This window comes from Sinohyriopsis cumingii, chromosome 17 (assembly GCF_028554795.1).
Source record: "Sinohyriopsis cumingii isolate HCF-2022 chromosome 17, ASM2855479v2, whole genome shotgun sequence".
Lineage (NCBI taxonomy): Eukaryota > Metazoa > Mollusca > Bivalvia > Unionida > Unionidae > Sinohyriopsis > Sinohyriopsis cumingii.
The window spans coordinates 103,917,465-103,938,963 of NC_142977.1; the positions used below are offsets into that span (position 1 = coordinate 103,917,465).

Consider the following 21,499-nt stretch of genomic DNA (forward strand, 5'->3'; position numbering starts at 1 on the left):
GTCCAGTAAGCAAAAAGTTAAGTCCGGGTTTTACCCTTCTGCACATGCACAGGCAAAATTGCCAGTCTAAAATGTCTTTTATAAACCTTGGCATCCAGCAAAACAAAAATTTCTTAGAAACAGATGTGTTTGGATGGAATTGGAAGTGATGAAAAAACAGTTGGAAGTAATGAAAAAACAAAAATTTCTCAGAAACAGATGTGTTTGGATGGAATTGGAAGTAATGAAAAAACAATTGGAAGTGATGAAAAAACATGTTTCCAGGCATAAATGAAAAGAATCTCGAGGCAAAAATGGATTAATTACCTCTGAAAGTCTAGGTTTTTAAAACTTAATACTTAACATTGTATTTTTTTCTACTTTTTAACAATTTTTTTAGCAGAAAGTTTGATCACTTAAACAGTTACAGTTCAGGGCAAGCAATTGAAATTTCACTTGATTCAATTGAAAATGTACATAACAATAACTTTTTCATCAGTTTCATTGAAGGCATATGGTAAATTTTGGCAACAAACTGCTGGATTTCACTGATTGTCTGCTTTGAGAAGCACTTGACCTAGATATGGCACGGATATGTTATAGGTGATAACAGCCTCTGTGTGCAACACAGTATTGTTATGCATCCTAATTGATGGTGGTTAGTTAATACTAATGATATCTGTCAGAAAACAGACCTAAAATTTCACGCATTTTTGAGTTGTGTAAAATCCTGTTCCAGTTTTAGGATCAGATTTGGCATGTTCCATAAGGTTCTAGAATATTCCAGCTTAGTTACAGTCATCGGTGAAAGGAATTAAACGGATTAATTAATTAGATTAATTATTTGGAATTAATTCAAAATTAGTCCATTATTCTAAAATGTTCATCCAATGTAAAGGGGTATTAAAAACTGACCAAATATCGCCTGTTGCTACTTAAATGCCTAGGTGGTTTCCTGTGCACTGTAGGATCATACATTGTATTTGCTGACCTCCATTGTGGTGTATATTTTGTAAACCATACTTCTCTGATATTTCACTGTTAACATAAGTAATAATGGTATATTTTTATTGGCAAAAGATGTGAAAATGCATTTTGACACTTTAAAAGGAGAGGCAAAAAATCAAATATGAATTGTTTTCATAAAATTTGCATATAACATTTTATAAACCACTTCATAAATTTTGTATGCAAGACACATCAATTAAACTATACGTATGTCATCACAATACATGTTGAAATGGATTGCTACTAATTATAAGTTAGTAATTTATTTCATTTGCCATTTTTACTTTGAAATTAAAAATCAAGGTTGATTTTAAATATGCAGATAAGGTTTTAATAGCAGCTATAACTTTCCCATTGCTATTGTGCAGCTTTTATATTATTGTGCCAAGAAACCTTGTACGTTACCACATACATATTGACTCATCTCAAATGATCTCTCTGCCAGAACAAGTTTTTGAGCAAAGTTGCTGAGTGTATCATTCAAGCCAGGAAAAACTATGTGTAAGGTCTATGATGCCAAGTGGAGAATCTTCCGCAGTTGTTGCAGTAGGAAGCATATTAATCTAGCTGTCTCTCTATGAGTGTCTAGCTCTCTCTCTATGAGTGTGTAGCTGTCTCTCTATGAGTGCAGTGGCAGATTTTATTCTTTTCCTTTCTGAAGAGAAACGATGCTTGGTATCTACCATCAAGAGTTATACAGCAGCAGATTCATATCCCGATTTCTAGCCATTATGCTGACCTGGATTTCTCGGTATTTAAATCTACAGTGTCACGCTTTTAGATGTCTAAATGGAATCTCTTATGTGTCATTTGGATTTTAACCACAAAAGAAGAGAAACCTTTGAACCTTTGGGTGAAGCTTCTTTTAAGAACGTTACTTTTGAGGAATTTTTTTGTTTTTTGTTTCTTTGAATTGGTTTATCTCCTTTACAAGCCAGACTTTTTAATTATTACAGAAACAAAATAGCTTCCGTTGGTTGCTTGGCTCCCTATATAGATTCCCAGTCACAGTTTAATCTGTGTTGAGGATGACAAGGATTGACTTTTATGCCTTCATTAGGCCTTTACTTTCTATTTGGCAGAGAAACGGTAGGAAGTGTCTTTTTTTTCCCCTCATATGGACTCGGCTCATAGTTTAGATTCCACCATTTTGAGGTGTATTGTCATGACAATCAAGAGAGCTTATCGGTCCCTTATCGAGAGAAACCCTTCGTTTATTTAAAGCCCATGAGGTTCATGCCATAGATACCCTCTTGGGTCTATCTAACTTGTTTGTTGTTGTTCCATATGATGAAGTTGTGGCACAAAAGTGACCCAAGTGTATACCCACTTTAACAGTAGTGGACACTCCTACCACAAAAGTGTCCCAAGTGTATACCCACTTTAACAGTAGTGGACACTCCTACCATAAGGATGACTATTTCTTCGTTTTCTTTTTTTAATTATTATTTTGGGGGCCATCAGCCTCCCACCAAGCTGGCAAATTCAGCTATACATCAGCAACAGGATTTATTTTGCTGATGCTAAATGGGGGGCAGTAAGACTAATTTTGATGATCCGATACTTACCTGTTACTATTGCCTCCTCCCACCCTGCACTGATTTCCCACAGATGGTCTTCATTCTGGATAGAAAAAAAACTAAGATAAAAATAACTGATGATGACTGCTGGGAATGCACCAGGTGATAGGGCAGGTGTCTAGAACCTTCTAGAAAATCTCCCTATGGGAAGATGAAATCTCATAGTCAAAATGAGGGTAATTGCCAGCCTGGAAAAGTAAAGCTTCGCAATAGCAGTCCGTTAGCTGTTAATCCCAGTCATAGGGTCCAACATTTCAAAATTATTTTATTATGATTGTATTTTCTGCATACCTCAGCCAGGTCATACCAAAGACTTTTCAAAACAGTACCAACAGTGCCTCACTTGGTGCATTAAGAGCTTAGTGTTAGGACTGGTTGGCTTGGTGTCAGGAAAATGTGACTGAGAGGGACATGATGCTACATGGCTGCAACATGATTCCCTGGTGCAGACATCAATATAAACTGCTACACTGCAGACATCATAGCAGTATGACTGGAAATTTTTTAAAGCTAAATTAAAAATCCAAATCACACACACACACACAAGCATTTTATGCATAATTATTAACGGCTACTAGGAATTACTAAAAGTTTCATAGAGGTGATCTATACAATCAAACTCTGCTCCTTGTTGATCCATTCCTTCATAAAAATTCTGCTGCAGGTGCAGCGAGGCATGCATAATGCAGTGTTGTATCACCATTTACATAAGTATTTAGTGTTGTAACACCAAAAATATTCCATTTATAACCCAATGCAGTAGTATTTGAGTGGGCTTAGTTTTGTTATCTTTAATCTCAAAATGCACAGATTTGATAACCACTGAATTGCAGATCAGATTTCTTGGCCTTTTCAAGTGCACTGCCTGTAGACAAAAACATTTGCAAGGTGTGCTGTGTGGTTGAAAAGCTTTGACAAATGATAGGGTGCAATTAATATGTGGCTTGTTAACATAATTCTCATCAGCAGCCAGCAATTGACTTATACTATAATTACACTCACTTATAACTGGAGTTGAACTGCAAACAACAGAGACCCTGATCTGCCATAGAATAATGCACCTGCCAATCAGAGTCTATCTTGTTTGCTCTACTGATTATTCCCTACAAACTGAATAGACCAAGATCTGCTGGCATTATACTACAGATGATCTGGGTCTGTGCAGTTTGCAGTTGGATTCGACTTGTACCAGCTAGTATATTTGGTGGAGCAAGAATCACCGACTTACGGGAAGTTACTAACAAGCTTTTTCATATTGACATTGGGGCCCCGAGTGGCCGAGTGGTCTAAAGCGCTCTCCGTTATGGATCACTGCCATCTCACCTCTGTCTGCGGCGGTTCGAGTCTAGGATTCAGCCAATGTGGGTATGTGAGAAAGCTTGCCAGTAGCTTCTCGTGGGTCGGTGGTTCTTTCCGGGGTTTTCCCGGGTTCTTCCTCCACCATTAATACTGGCCGCCATGTATAGCCTATCGTGTGCTGAAAAATGGCGTTAAGCCCCAAAACAACAACAACAACAACAACATATTGACATTGGTCAAACCAAACTGAAAGCCACACAGACCAAGGTGAGATGTAACCTTAGACTACTTGGCCTCCTGGGACTCCCCTACACTCATAAAAAAATGAAATATGAAATGCAACTTTACCAAAATTAGGTCATTGTGACCTGATTTTCACACTAAAGTGACTTTACTTTCTATTTCTTGTTATTCAGTATCTTGGCCCTACATCATTTAAACTCATGAAAATTGGTATATTGATTGATCTTAGGCAGAGTAATGTAGCCATACCAAATATGGGTAACTGTGACCTAGTTTTGACAGAAATTGCATTTGGATTTTCTTTACTCCCTCTATATGTTGAATACTGTTGTACCTACACATGGTATGTTGAAAGTGGCAACCATACCCATGCTATGTTACTGTAACTTAATTTTCTTGCTCTAGTGATTGGAGTATTTTCATTTTTTTTTCCATGACAAGTTCAATATCTTGGACTTAATTGCATCTTATAATTAGAAAAACTGTTTTGTGGATGGATCTCAACAGGAGTTAAATTAAGCCATATCCAGATAGGTCACTGCAACCTGATTTTTGTGATTGAGTTGTGTCTTTCTTCTTCAGCTTCTCATTCTTTTCACCCTCACTATCTTAAACCCTATTTTGCCATCTTTCATGGAAATTAATATTTGGATGTTTCTTGACAAAAGTAGGTCAGCAATACCAAAACTAGGTTACTATGACATAATTATATGCTTAAGACTTTGTTGATCCATCATAATAAAGTGATATATATTTCCTCTGCTTGAGGTATTCTTCGTTAGTTCAAATTCTATGCTATCACTGCATAGCTTTTTCATTTTCTCGTGGACCACTCCTCTTGCCTAAGTGGTTAGAGCATCAGCCTCGGATGTGTGAGATTGCGGGTTTGAGCCCCAGCCAAGTCATACCAAAACTTATAAAAATATTCCTAGCAATTGTCTTGCTTGGTGCTCAGCATTAAGAGGTTAGTGTTAGGTCTGGTTGGCCTGGTGTCAGGATAATGTGACTGGGTGGGACATGATGCTAGATGCCTGCAACATGATGTCCCACTGCTAGACATCACTATAAACTGCAGCACTGCAGACATCATTGCAATATTACTGAAAAAATGTTAAAGCTTTGTTAAAAATTCAAAAACACACACGCACACACCAGGGTAACTCCCATGTCCTTGGCATCAATCCTCCATACTTGTCTGTATGCTCTAAAATGTGCTCCATTTGACATGGGATTCTGTGTAATCCTTGTTTTTATCTCACTGGTGACAGCTTAGCGAGATAATGGTGTTTCTTTTCCACTGCAGCATTGACATTGTCAACAATGTTAAAGATTTAACTAATTAGATGGCGGCCCCAAGTGATCAAGAGGCCTTAAGTGCTCACCATTCCAGATCACTGCCATCTCACCTATGTCTGCAAGGGTCAAGTCTCAGGCTTTGCTAACATGAGTATGTGAGAAGGCTTGCTGGTAGTTTCTTGTGGGTTGGTGGTTCTTCCCAGGGCTTTCCTGGGTTCTTCCTCCACCAGATATACTGGCTGCCATGTACTGGCAACCCTCACGAATTTGGTGTGAAATTCACGACTTTTTCAGCGATTCACGGATTCATGCCAAAAATTCACGAATTTTCAAATCCTCAATTATTTTAAATCTTTAATAAAATGACCGATTTCCTGTTAAGCGCTAGTCATGATATTCGCAGTTGCCGAAACGGTCCGGTACTGCTGGTCACAATATTAGTATTAGTAGATCTACAGCCGATTAATACAGTTGGCCCGGTAGCAAGCATTTTAGCCTATTTTAATCTATATGTATAAGAGTAGTTTTACAAATGCTTTTGAGAGAAACTGGGGCCTAACCTGAAATTTGCTCCATGCATGCGTCAAAACACTGATTTGAGTTACCGTTCAGCATCACATGTAAGATCTTGAAAATGTCTTCACCACCAAGGAAAAAGAAATGTATTACTCAAAAAGTGAAGTTTAATTTGGAATATATGAAAAATTGGCTGTGCATTCTGCCATTAAACATTGATATTCATTCATGCTTTTTGCACTCAGTGTGCCATCGCAGAGACGATATGAGGAAGAATGTCGGTTGCAAAAAACACATAGAAGTTGGGAAAATTAAGAATTCGCAGATTTCAGCTCAGGAATATTTTAAACCATTGGCGGAAGACCTGCAGGCTACCAACGCTGAAGCATTATTTGTGAGTTTTCTTGTCGAACACAATCTACCTTTATCAGCTGGAGACCATGCTAAACATTTGTTCTGACAAATGTTCCTGGACTCGAAAATTGCTTCCAAATTTTCCTGTGGAAGAACCAAAAACGCTGCAGCTCCTGTGCATTCCTCACAGCAACAGTGACAGCAAAAGAGTATTTTCTTTAGTGAGGAAAAATAAGACAGACTTTAGGGCCTCCTTAGCTGCAGAAAATTTGTCAGCAATTTTAGTCCCCAAGATCACCCAGCAGGCAAGAAGTCTGAACTGTTTAGAAAACAAATTTACGATCAAGCAGTTGAGGAAGTTCAAGTCTGCCACAGTATCATGCCTTGATAAATAAATATTTCTGCATATATGTAGTGTTTTATTTTTATTTTGCGAACTTGATATAGTGTAGTATTGACGGTTGGAGTGGTCAGAGTGGATGGAGTTATTGTCATGGTATTTTTCATGAATTCATGTCCAGATTCACGACTTTTTATCCCTATTTTTACTAATTGTGAGCCTGGAAGGTTGGCAGCTATGGAGACACCAATTTCTGGGAAATGATTTTTATTCCTTCTTCAATTATACATATGATGTCTGCCTTTCAGTTTTTATCCGGCTTCACTTCAGACAAATTATTTTGAATGAGAAGGCTATGTTTTATAGGAAATCATACATGTTCACTTATAAAAATAGGGTTCAACTTCAAACTGCACAGACCCAGATGTTCTGTCCCACACTGTGCCAGCAGATCTGGGTCTGTGCAGTTTGTTAGGAACATATAGCAGGAAAAAAAGACTGACCAGCTGGAACATTATATGATGACAGATATTGGTCTGATATATGTAGTTGGACTCAACTTACAATCGAATACATGTCTTATTTTAGTCAGCAAAAATAGTTGAGGCTTTAACACTTATTTATGGTGCTTTGACTCGGAAATCATCAGTTACCTGTTTAAACAAGAACAACAGCCCATTGAAAACAATTTCATTGTCAGGAACATTCCAACTCTTCAATATTTAATTTGCCATCATTCTTTTTTATGATTCTTTTGTAAACGATAATGATAACACCATGTAGCGTTATGAAAGACTATGGTGACTGCGCAGTTTCATTAGCATCAAGCTTTTTATAGACCCATACCCAGCCATAGCAAGGAGATCAGACTTTATGCTGTTCATTTCCTTGCATGATTTCTAGTGATTTTTGTGGATCCAGACCGGCTATAACAAGGAGATCAGCGTCTGTGATGTAGGTTTCCCTACATGATTTCTAGTAATTTATGTGGATGCAGACCAGCTATAACAATGTCTATGATGTTGGTTTCCCTACATGATTTCTAGTGATTCATGTAGATCCTGACCTGCTATAACAAGGAGATCAGTGTCTATGATGTAGGTTTCCCTACATGATTTCTGGTGATGCATGTAGATCCTGACCTGCTATAACAAGGAGATCAGTGTCTATGATGTAGGTTTCCCTACATGATTTCTAGTGATTTATGTAGATCCTGACCTGCTATAACAAGGAGATCAGTGTCTATGATGTAGGTTTCCCTACATGATTTCTGGTGATGCATGTAGATCCTGACCTGCTATAACAAGGAGATCAGTGTCTATGATGTAGGTTTCCCTACATGATTTCTAGTGATTCATGTAGATCCTGACCTGCTATAACAAGGAGATCAGTGTCTATGATGTAGGTTTCCCTACATGATTTCTAGTGATTCATGTAGATCCTGACCAGCTATAACAAGGAGATCAGTGTCTATGATGTAGTTTTCCCTACATGATTTCTAGTGATGCATTTAGATCCTGACCTGCCGCATGTGCTGTTATGCATGGAGAAGTATGTCCTATGAGCATTTAGGGTAACATATGCTCAGATAATGCCAGCTCAAGGCTATCATATTAACAATTACCTTAAAGTGCAGCTGTTGCTAGTTACGATGAGAGGGAAACAGTGGTGCACAGCGATGACATTGCTTCTATTTCAACAGTCACAATGTTTATGAGGTTTTTATTCTGGGCAGATGTTCTTTTTGTTGGTATTTTTTTGGCTCTACTGGCATCTTTTCTGTTCTGTGATCAATCAGTTCAACTCAGGGCTCTCAAAATGAATGTATTGAATTTTAAATTAGTGAGGGATTGCCTGAACATTTGTGTAGCTTTCAAAATAAGTGTGACTAGAATATTTATTAACAGATAATTGTGTGTATTATTTTCTTGTTCTGCAGTTTTTTATCAAGTTCAGACTAAAAGGGTCAAGTGTTCCGGAAAGATATGTTATTCTAGATATTAAGACAAATAAAACAGTTCAACTTTGGGTCAATGACATGGTTAAGTCAGTGACTATTGTATATACTTGCTTATAAGTGGAGTCAAAATGTAAAACAACAAAGATCCCCTGATCCACCATAGCATATTGCACCTGCATATCAGGGTCTATGTTGTTTGTTCTACTGATTACTCATAACAAACTGCACAGACCCAGATTCATTGGCAAATGATATAATTGCAGATCTGCGTTTGTGCAGTTTGCAGTTGGACTGTTTTTATAAGCGAGTATGCTAGTAATTATTCATGGAGGGAGGATAGATGCAAGACTCACCGAAGTCATGGCAAATCAACCATTTAAATTTGTCACTGATTTTAAGTGGTCAGTCAGATGGGTTTTTAAATATTAAATATTTAATATTGCAGGGACCCACCACCTAAATACGTTACTGACCAGTTAAGTTCGTCTAACAAAAATGAAACCAATAATGGACATTTAAAAAGGATGCACATTTTTGTTTCTTTTAGAAAGAAAAAAAAGTTAGCTCTATAACAGGGGCATCCTGAGCTTCTTTAGGCTGGAAGCAGAAAGAGATTAAATGCATAAGGTCATAAACCGCATGAGTAAGAACAGTTCCTTATCATTAATTATGCATATTAATTAAAATGCATATTTTCAAAAGGATGCCTACATGTGAAGGACTAGGCTGCATGTAACCTGTGGGTTGGACATGCCTGAACTATAATGTGAGGGTGGTAAGAAAATTTACTTGTACAAATAGTTTGTAAGATCTGGAATGAGGTCTTTAACATTTAAGGTACAAGTGAAAACACAGGAATGCGAGTAAGAGCAAGTTTGGGATTAATTAACATCGAAGACGATTATCTCCAGTGGACAGCATGTATGCCAAGTTATTCAGTACAAAGTATATATGATAGACATAATGTGTTGAGCCAAGTTTAATATTCCCTGTGATCCTGGACAAACATCCATTTGGTCACACAAGTTTGAGGCATAACCATCTTTGTCATCTTACAAACTTTAAAAAAAACAGACTTAGACTGCTCCATTGGTCTAAGTGGTTAGAGCATCCACCTCAGATTAGGAGGTCAGGGGTTCAAAGCCTGATAGAGTCATACCAAAAACATAAAAAGTGGTACATGCAACTGCCTTGCTTGGCTCTCAGCATTAAGAGGTTAGTGTTATGACTGGTCGGCGTGGTGTCTGGGTAATGTGACTGGGTGGGACCTGAAGCCACATGTCTGCAGCATGGTACCTCAGTACTAGACATCACTATAAGCTGCCACACTGCTAACATCATAGCAATATGAATGAAACATTGTTAAAGCTATGTTAAAAATCCAAATCACACAAACAAACACATTCACACGGTAGACCTTGATAATAAGCATATAATTACATTCACATGGTAGACCTTTATAATAAGCATATAATTACATTCAAAATGGTAGACCTTTATAATAAGCATATGATTACATCCACATGGTAAACCTTTATAATAAGTATATAATTACATTCACATGATAGACCTTTATAATAAGCATATAATTACATTCAAATGGTAGACCTTTATAATAAGCACATAATTACATCCACATGGTAGACCTTTATAATAAGCATATAATTACATCCACATGGTAGATCTTAATAATAAGCACATAATTACATCCACATGGTAGACCTTAATAATAAGCACATAATTACATCCATGTGGTAGACCTTTATAATTGTCATATAATTACATTCACAGTGAAGACAACATAGTGATATGACTGAAAAATTGTTATAGCTGCATTTAAAATCCAAATTACAAACACACGGATCGCTCCGGTGGCCTAGTGGTTAGAGCACCCACCTCGGATGCGGGAGGTTGTGGGTTCTATCCCCGGCCAAGTCATACCAAAGGCTTATAAAAATGGTACTAAAAGCTGCCTCGCTTGGCACTCAGCATTAAGAAGTTAGTGTTAGGACTGGTCGGTGTGGTGTTAGGATAATGTGACTGGGTGGGACATCATGCTACATGTCTGCGGCATGATGCCCCAGTGCTAGACATCACTATAAACTGCCACACTGCAGACATTGTAGCAATATGACTGAAAAATTGTTAAAGCTTTGTTAAAAATCCTAATCACACACACAGACACATTTTTCAGAATGGCAAACATAGAACTTAATTTCCTGTGACCTCATGATTACTGTCATTGCCCCCTTTCAGGTAATGGTTTTGTTTCGCTTTATGCTCAAACCTTCCTCCCAAAAATTCGAATTGGCACTTAACCCTTATGGCTTTTCCATTATTTTCTTACATTTCTTTATTTCAGGGAGTTGTTAGAAGTTAGCCATGAGGACGGAAAACTGGCATTCAGTTTGACGGGCCACATCACCAATGCTAATTACTCGATGAAGAAAGGAATCTTCTTGCTTTTCATAAATCGTGAGTCGTACTTTGATTTTACGTCTGCTTGTATTACTAAAATAATGATTTTGGTCACTCTCAATGAATCCTGTAAAAGTTTGTTTATCTGGAGCTTCATTCATCTACATCTGTCTGGCAATCCATCAACAATTAGATTTTGTCTGCATGCAATTGGATTTCCTCCATCAGAAGGGCTTTTGGTTCAACCATCACTTTATCTCGGGTAAATAATAATAATAATAGTAATAATAATAATGACTATTTTCAGAAGAAGCTTATTTAGTCAATCCAATCTTCCATGAGGCCTTCTACAAAGACATATGTATGTATGTATATGTGTGTGTTTGTGTATATATATATATATATATAAATAATGCAGAATTTTTACAAGATAAGGTGTCTTTAGAGAACAAATGCTATTCAAAAACTAGACAATTGATTTACTGCTACTATAACATATATATGTGTGTGTATATGTACTGCTAATATAACATATGCAGAAGACTTAAGGATTAGTACATACACACAAATAGTAGTCGCAAAAGTTTAAAACATTACAGGTGAGTACATGATAACATTGTCGTAAAAAGTAGTAGTACTGAATTAAACAAAATCATAAATCATTTTAGCTCTTCCTTATGCCACAAACGTATGTACTGATCCACCTACTCACACATAGCAATAGTATCAAGGCCCATATACCACCCCAAACCATATGTTGTGTATACATTCAAAGGGCAATACTGCAAGTTTTTAAATAAATAACATTGAAGATGCCATGTGTAGAGATTCTTTGGACATGCACACCAGTATAAGCAATCTATAGGTCATTGAGTGGACCATGTTTAAGCCAGTAAATTAGTTTGAATCATTCTGATTTGAGTGTGTCATAAAACTTGGCATACTGTTTTGACTTGTAAGCTAGTATATACGGTACACCAGACTCTTGAATCATTCTGATTCGAGTGTTTCATAAAACTTGGCATACTGTTTTGACATGTAAGCTAGTATATACGGTTCCCCAGACTCTTGAATCATTCTGATTCGAGTGTTTCATAAAACTTGGCCTACTGTTTTGACATGTAAGCTAGTATATACGGTTCCCCAGACTCTTGAATCGTTCTGATTCGAGTGTTTCATAAAACTTGGCCTACTGTTTTGACTTGTAAGCTAGTATATACGGTTCCCCAGACTCTTGAATCGTTCTGATTAGAGTGTTTCATATAACTTTGCAATCCGTATTGGCTTGTAAGCTACTGTATACGGTACACCAGAGATACGAAACCATTGTCAATTTTTTTAGAAACGTGTTGTTTATTATGCTGTTAAATGTTTTAAATTTACGCTTTTCATTCATAAATCATTTATCTTTAAAATGTCATTTTCCATGGAAATAGTTCCACTTGACAGCTGTTGGATTGTTGGCCAGTTTGTATAGTTTTACATTTCCTCATAGTCTTTTTCTGTTCTTTTCAGTAGATTCACCAGTGTGTAAAGTTTTGGAAATAAATAATTTGTAGTTAATAGAACCAGTTGAGTAAAAGCAAAGATTTATTTTGTGTTTTTGGCATGGTGTAATATAGCCATCTTTAACACAATTTGTGGCTTGTATAACCATAATCATTATGCATATTGATTTTAGGTGACATTCCATAACAGAGAAATATATATCTGTATAGAAATCCTTTTAGAATTGTTTATCTCATTCTTTTTACCAAATACATATTATTACAGAAGGTGGAAAAGAACCTATGACAAATATTAACACATTGGTGTGAAAAAGTGCCTTTCAGACCTTGTGAAAGTTTTGTTTCCAAACAATGGATGAATTTTAAAAAGTTTATGAAGTTTTTATGTCAGTTATGTCAAGCCTTTCAGTAAAATCTCTCCCTTCCTCCTTCCTTCTCTCTCACTCTCCTTGGTAAAATTTGTCAGGTTTTTGTTGTTGTCCCAATCGATCAAGGATTCCTCCAAAGCCTTAACTTGCAATGTTAGGAACTTATTGATAACCATTTCATTCATCTGGTTTCTTCCCTACTTAATAGACACTGTGGACACATTCCTAAACTTTGAAATTATATTAATTGGGGACTCTGCATTAAGCAGCAAAAATTTGTCTTAAGTTTGTTCCACTCCAAAGTGACCGCTCCAGTGGCCTAGTGGTTAGAGCATTCGCCTTGGATGTGGGAGGTTGTGGGTTCGATCCCCTGTTGAGTCATACCTAAAGACTTATAAAAATGGTACTAACAGCTGCCTCACTTGGCGCTCAGCATTAAAAACTTAGTGTTAGGACTGGTTGGCCTGGTGTCAGGATAATCTGACTGGGTGGGACATCATGCTACATGTCTGCAGCATGATGCCCCAGTGCTAGACATCACTATAAACTGCCACACTGCAGACATTGTAGCAATATAACTGAAAAATTGTTAAAAGCTACGTAAAAATCCAAATCACACACACACACACCCCATTCCAAAGTGATCTTTCTCCGAATGAAAATTGAACTTTTTTCAGTCCTGTTTTGAAGGCAGACAGCTATGAGTTTCTATTTGTAATAAACATTCCAATAAGAAACTGATAAAGTGAGATGTTCTACAAGGATCAGTTGTCTTTGCTGTTCATCAGTGATTTTCCATATCACATTGAGCTATCCACCATCAACATACTAGCAGATGGAACAACATTATAACATTCAATCAACTGGCCATGGCACTAAATTAAAACAGGGTTTGGTTAAAGTAAATAACTGGTGTAAGCACAGTGGTATGAATATAAACGCTGCCAAATCCAGAGTCATGTTCATAGGTAGTCAAGCAAGAGTAAAAGCTGACAAAAATGACTTCAAAGTAATGATAAATGTAATGGATATAGAACAGTCAGAAATGAAAAACTACAAGGCGTTATGATAGACCAGATCTTGTGCTTGAAAATGCAAGCTGATAAAGTTATTAAAAAAGTTAACTCACTGCTTTATCTCTTGAACAGGATAAATCTTATCTCTAAGACAGCCAAAAATATTCTACAATGCATGTATCATACCAGCCTAGAATATTGTTGTTCTTTCTAGGGTAATAGTGATACAGAAAATCAAGAAAGACTAGTGAGAGTTCAAGAAAGAGTTACTCTTATACACCATCAAGTGGCTTCCATTTAAATCTTTACATGGGTTGGGTTCTGATCATATTCAGTGTAACGTTATGTTTATCAAAGATGTGCATGTGCATTACTAATACCCATCTCAAACAACAATTTATATATATTGTTACGTGTTTAGACTCAAATAAACAGTAACACAGAGAGAGCAAAAACAGCAAGCTTTTTAAAATTTAACAAATAATTTATTTTCCTGGAAAAATTCTGTAAAAATGAAAAAAGGAGAAGAACTTAGGGTTTCAAGAATCAAATCCAAAAATAATCCAATAATAATCCATAAATTATTTTGCAGAAGTCCTAGTAACAAATGTTCTAATAATCTAAAGTTTGAATCCTGATGGAAAATCCAAGATGGATGACGATGACGCGTGCTGTAGTAAGTACTGTGCTTATCTACAGTTCCTTGTAGAAATACAAATAATGGCACTCAGGTGCTGGAAATCCAAATTAAATTTGTAAGCAGTGTCTTTCCAAAATTTCTGTGTGAGCACTTCTTAGAATATTTCCAGAGAAAAAAGAATTAATTCTTTTGAAATCCAACTGATATGAAGAAAATTAGAACTAAATCTGGCTACAACAAAATAACTTGACATTCACCCTGGACAATGAGATAAGAAGGGGGGGTGGTTATTGGTACTCATTAATGGCTGAATACATCTCTTATAATTGCTTGATTGTCAATAGAGTTTTTTCTAATAAAGTTGTTTTGGTTTGTTTTTTTGGGGTAAAAATTACCTTTAACTCTGAAAGATTATTAATAACATTTTCCAAGAGGTTTCAACAACAATCACACGTATGTGAAAACATGTATTACATCACTGTATTTTTCTTTGTTGTAGAGTGGGGGGGGGAAGAGTTATTATTATGAGTTGTAAAATGATATCGAACACATCTGATATGACATTTCAGATTAGTCATGTCATTAGTATAATTGAGAGTTGAATGTCATCCTATAAACTGGCACTTGCCTAATCATACAGCAGATAATACCGAAAGGGTGTTATGTAAGCTCTTTGATTCAGCAACTGAGAGTTTACACCACAACAAACACAGAAAAAGGCAACATTAAACTCTTATAATTGTAGTTCTTTATAATTTTATTCTTTTATTTTATTTTGTTTTCTAAAGGTATTTCCTATCAGTTTTAGAGCCTTATTATTTTTTTTTAAAAGTACAGTTAAGCCTGTATTGGAAGACCACTGCTTGGCGAGACCACCTGTCTTGAAAGACTACATTCTCAGTGCACAAATTATATAGCATTGTGACCTGTTATAAGAGACCAGCTGTCTTGAGAGACCATAATTTTTGTCAGAAGAGGTGGTCTTTCAAGACAGGTTCTCCTGTAGTAGCCTTTTTGATCATGAGTTGTTCAGTGATGTGTATGCAATAAAGGGGTTTAAATTGGTAAGATATTGGATGACTTAGCAAGAGTCTTTATATGCACATTAATTATTCCCTTATGTTTAGAAAGAATTTTTTATCAGAATATAGTAAAATAAATTGAAAATGTTATAAAGTTTTGGAGACATCGTAATTAACCCAGATAGTTGGACCGATACAATTTTCTGGAGACTATAATTTACAGCATTTTAATAATTATCCCAACATGATGGGACAAAAATTTCAATTAAGAAAAACACAATAAACCAAAAAAAAAAGTAATTCAAGTTGGAAAGTAAACAAAGGATTGTTTTTCCAGTTTTCAAAAATTGGTCTTTTGAATAGTCAATCCTCAGGGCATGGAACTGCATTGATTATCCTAATTATTGCTTAATTATTGATTTTTGTAATTGCCAATTGATGATCTGAAGGTGTTAATAAGGCAGTTACAAATTTGTTGTCAGTAATGATCAAGGAACCATTCTCTCAAGCTAGTTGGTAGAATTCATTAATGAATCACTTTGATTACTGTAAAATCAATGGTCATCAACATTACATTGTGCTGATGTGATTGCATTCATACATATAAATTCCTAAGTGATTTAATTTACATGATATAACGTTTTTAAATATGTATCTTTGATTTGCTTTTTCCAGTAAATTGACTTTACAATTATTTCTGATAAAGCAGTTAGGATCTTGTCAGTTTTATTCAGTACCATATTTCCTATTTTAATCTCTTTGTATAGGTTCAGTCTTCATATTTGTAATCAGAATTCAAGTCCTCAGTTAAATTCCTCAACCAGTCTAAGTAATTAGGCTCCTCTTCATATTTATGGCAATGATTGCTGTATATGGAGTTTTAGTGTCAAGGTCACTTGAGGCCTTTTTTCAAGGAAAATATAGATTATCTTTAAGTTTTTCGGATATAAGATAATCTGAATATATGTAGATTATAGCATTGATAGATTCTGTTGTCAGAGATTATCTTTATGTTATGAAATAATATAGATGTTAGAACTGGGTCATATCTATAATCAAAATCAATACACAGAGTACTTGTTTGCAAACAGAAACCAATTTTAGATAATGATTTTTTTCCATTTTCACTTTTTCATGGGTCACCAAAGATATAGTTCATGATGTAGATTGCAAACTCCATAGCAAACAGCATAGAGCCTGATTTGAATCTATCATTCTTGCAGTTGGTGATGTGCTTCACAGGCTGTTTTGCATGCCAGTGGTATTAATTTGGTGAATGATATTCTGCAGAATCTATTGATTGCCCAAGATTGGAAATTGTATTACTTGATCAAATAAGAAAGCACAAAGCATGTGTATATGGAGCATATCCACAGAAAAGTGATATAGTTTTAATGATGTGTAGTAATTGTTGATTCTTTTTGAAATATTTGGTTTTACTGAAAACCAGTAAATATTTATGCATATATTCCATTTTTATGTTTGATAAGCTCGTCTTCTTTTCAGTTTTAAAATACATATTATCATGATCGGAAGAATGGTTCAAGAAAAGCTCATGGAAGGCTGTCATGATTTTTCAATTTCATTTGTCATGCATCTTCAAAAATAATTAATCTTTAGTTCTGACTGCATCAAGTGGGCACTATTTGTGCATTTTTCATTTCCATTATTTAAACATACAGTCTGACTTGTAAAGAATCGCTGTGCGAAATAATTGTTTCAGTAACATTTCTATATCTTTTCTTGGGGGGGAGTGGCCAAGTGGTGTAAAGTGTTGTCTGTTACGGATCACTGCCATCTCACCTCTGTCTGTGTGGGTTCGAGTCTCGGATTTGGCCAATGTGGGTATGTGAGAAAGCTTACCAGTAGCTTCTCGAGGGTCGGTGGTTCTTTCTGGGGATTTGCCGGGTTCTTCCTCCACCATTAATACTGGCCGCCATGTATAGCCTATCGTGTGCGGAAAAATGGCGTTAAACCCCACAACAACACAACGTCTAATTCACACAATCTCAAATATAAACTCCAATTAAGATTCAAAATAATCTTATGAACACAGCTAAGATTCAAAATAATCTTATGAACACAACTAAGATTCAAAATAATCTTATGAACACAGCTAAGATTCAAAATAATCTTATGAACACAACTAAGATTTAAAAAAATCTTATGAACATAAAAATGCAATTGGAACAATAATTGAACCAAACATATGCTTCTAGACCCCTTGTACAGTCGCATGATTCCTTGGGTTGGACCACACTCTTATCAGCCACTTGCACCCTTTATGGCTCCACCACATGTACAGTCATATGTATACACATGTACAGACAGCATACAGCACCCTTTTGAATTTGCTATGTCTATGTCCGTGGCACAGACATAAGTATATGCATACGTATCGACAGCACGCAGCCTTAAATACTCTGGAAACTCCAGACAGCTCTAAACAACTTTAGACAGCTTCAGACAGCTTTAGTCATATTCACAGTCACAATCACAGTAACAGTCACAATCAGCTACAATAAAACCAAATTGGTCATAATAATAGTTTCTGTAAAATCTCTAGATATATGATAATACATTTACCTCTAATAGTGACTTGTAATTCAAAGTTCAAATCTGTGTTGTAATAAATGCATTATTACGTGATAAGACCTTACAAAACGAATAATAAGCTTCGCATATCAAATGAAATGTAAATTTAACACTTACCCCTATGGCTGGAGAACAGTGGAGAGCGTACACTCCTTGACGTGATCCAAAACGACCAGTGTCGGTTTAGAAATCAACCTTACTTAAATCTATAGGAGAGTGAGCAAAAGTCAGGGTAAAATACCCGTGCATATCATGTTATTAATGTCCCTTTGTCGCAAGTAATTTCTGGTGAGGTACATGTTAATACAGTTGCTTACCTGGATAAACACTTATTCACCCTAGATAACGTTGTATGCATGTACAACGAGAAATAGTCATATAGTTCTAAGGCAAAACCAAGTTATTTTTTTGCCTAATTCTGTGACATGGATGAGGAGGAAGTTTGGACATTTGACAAGGTGTTAATTTACATTTACTGCCTCCTTTCTCTTTGGAATCATAAGACAGACAGATCCTCTCCAGTTTGCAGTAGCTATTTGTGGCACACTCTAAAATGAACCTTCTCTTGCTTCCAAATCCAATGATGGGTAAGGAGATAACACAGAATTTGTCATGAGTTCAAAATGTGGTCAGGGACAGCACAAGGGGTGGTCTTTTTGCTCTTCTTTGCTTCATTCCCAGGTTTCCATTCACCCGCAAGGCCTCTTAAGACCACCGGCCTTTGACTTATATGCTTCCCATGTAAGGATATCAGCTGGGACCTGGGCCCATCTCTCCATTACGTGCTTTGAAACTTGAGGTTTATATGCTACATACTACAGCTTCTCATGTCGATCTTTTTTTAATCTGTCTCCTTCAATCTGTTGAAGAAAGCATTGTTTCCAGACACTTTACAGAGGCTGGTGAAGGCCATTGCCTAAACATCAAGACATGCACTCTCATGTCCTTGGCACTTGCTGCCAATCTTCCATCTCCATGGTATTGCCACTTTGGAGATACCAAAAGGTTTGCTGGAGCACATTAGAAGCCTTTTGTGAGCAATTGCCATTTTATGAGATATTTTTTTTTTGTATTGGCTAATCCCAACATTGGTCTTACAAGATTTGAGAAATCAGCAACACCAGTCCCTTGATGCACTACTGGGCCGAGCTAAACCAGGAAAAAAATGCCCTCATCCTGACAGATGAAGGGGTACCTGTCCTAATCACTTTCCGACAGGGCCCCAATAGAGTCATTGGACCCAGCTTAAAACTCCCTTTCCTTTCATGCAGTCAGGTAGCCAGATTGGTCAGGGGAGTAAGTGTATGGACCCCGCCTTCTTTCTAAAGGAGTAAGGCTGTTGCACCATCTCATGCGAAGTCCCCATCTTTTTGATATCCTAGTTGGTACCAGACCTGCTCATTTTCAGAGGCCTTGTCGGACCACTTGGACAAAATGTTGGTCCTTTCCACACTAATGCAAGGTGATACTGATTTCATTCAAAATCTCCCAAGATGCAGTTGTTCAGGTAACAGCAATATTTTTTTTCTAGTTTTTCTTGTCTTACCTTTTTGGGCAAAGTATTTTTTCCTACTATCCCCATTTTTAACATTGAAAGTTTATGACACACTGAATGCATGGTCAGTGCAAAGTTAATTATGCTATGGTTTCAGTGATATGTAGAAGGGTGTTTAAGGTTTATATTCCCATTATGGTCATTTCACTATGGGTTTGGGCCATACATCTTAAGATGAACACAGGAAACACTATGCATTGTATTTTAACTGATAAGAGTAACTAGGTTATTGTATTATAATAACAAATAGGTAGAACTACTTAGCTGCCACTAGGAGAAGCATTTTTTATATATATAAAAAAATCACTAAAACTAACAAAGTCGAAACCTTTTCAAGGTATTTTGAAACCACCCAATACATGTACTTGCTAGCATATGCATTGATGTCTTCATACCATATGTTCAAAATGTAGTGGTTACGAATGTTATGCGTAAGTTAAAGTCACAATTTTGAACTATAATATAGATTTTTTGAAGCTTCTCCTTTCAAAGAGAATTTTTTTTTTTGTACAACAGAAGGTCCCTCTTACAATCTTTAGATTTTTTACTTTTGTGCCAGTCTCATATCAAACAATCTGTCTGCCAAGATCAGTTATTGAGCAAGGTGCCAACTTCATTCCGTAGACTTAAAGGCAATCAGCTTCCGAGATTTATGATACCAGGTGGATAGTCTTTTCCATTTTATAGGAAAATACATTCTTCTGTCCCCCTTTAACTGCATTTGTATATTTTCTTTCCTTAACATTATTTGAGCGATTCAGTTGGAATGGAAATGGATGTGATAGTATTTGCATGGAAGTACAGAAGGTTGATCTAAAAGTAATATATTACTATATATACTCTCTTATCAGATAAGTCCAACTGCAAACTGCACAGACTCTGATATGCCATCACATAATGTGCCAGCAGATCTTGGGTCTGTACGGTTTGCTAGGAGTAATCAGTTGAACAAACAAGATAGACCCTAGTCAGCAGGCACATTATTATATGCAGATCAGGATCTTTGTTTTTTTTCTTCTCAGTTTGAATCCACTTATAAGCAAGTATATATGGCATATTGTTTAAATGTAGTTAATTGTTGAATAAATACTACATATCGCTGATGTAATGTGACCTTTGATCCCCAGATTCAGTCGTATGTTTTATATAACTCTTTTTCTCTCATTGTTGTCTGTTTGCTTTCATATGCTAACGTTTTACACTCATGAATGCCATTAACACATTAACTCCTGGAGGTTTTTGTCATTTTTGCCTGAAAATCAAGCAGGAAACACATTTTGAAAGCTATTTCTGAATAGATCCGAAAACACCAAATCCCCGGTGATCTTTCAACAACATGCTACCTAGTTGTGTTAGAAACATTGTTTTTCATTGGCTATTTGATTTGCGCATGAGCAGAAGGGTGAAAGTTAGATTTTTTTATTTTTTTTATTTTTTATTTATTTGCTAAACGGAGTCATTATTTTTGTATTGAGACCACACTTTATTCCAAATACCCATCTTATCCTACCTTTTGCAAAGGCTCATCTATTTGTTTGCAGTTCATACCGGTTTGCCTTAGATCTGAGACCAAAAAGTCTAAAATCCGACCACAAAATCAGATTCCGACCAAGGGCAAATTTTTGGTAGAAAAAGCCAGGTCCCAAAAATGAGTTTTTTTTCAAAAATCTGTTTTTTGTGGTGCAACTAGATATTCCAGATTATCTGGTATCATTGTAGAGCTACATCTGTCTACCTTTCTATAATACCACCCACTTTAGTGTATCATGCATGACCATGATGCTACAGAGCTCGACAGTACA

At 36.2% G+C, this 21,499-nt stretch overlaps 1 protein-coding gene across 3 annotated transcripts in view; it reads left to right on the forward strand.

Annotated features, from left to right (window-relative positions):
- LOC149779592 (DNA mismatch repair protein Mlh1-like) overlaps positions 1-21,499 on the forward strand; it is a 302,826-nt gene that overhangs the window by 113,315 nt on the left and 168,012 nt on the right. For all 3 annotated transcript variants that reach the window (XM_089940364.1, XM_089940363.1, XM_089940362.1), the window contains exon 9: positions 10,938-11,050. In XM_089940364.1, the coding sequence (XP_089796490.1) occupies positions 10,938-11,050 (113 nt within the window). The remainder of the gene's footprint in view (positions 1-10,937; positions 11,051-21,499) is intronic.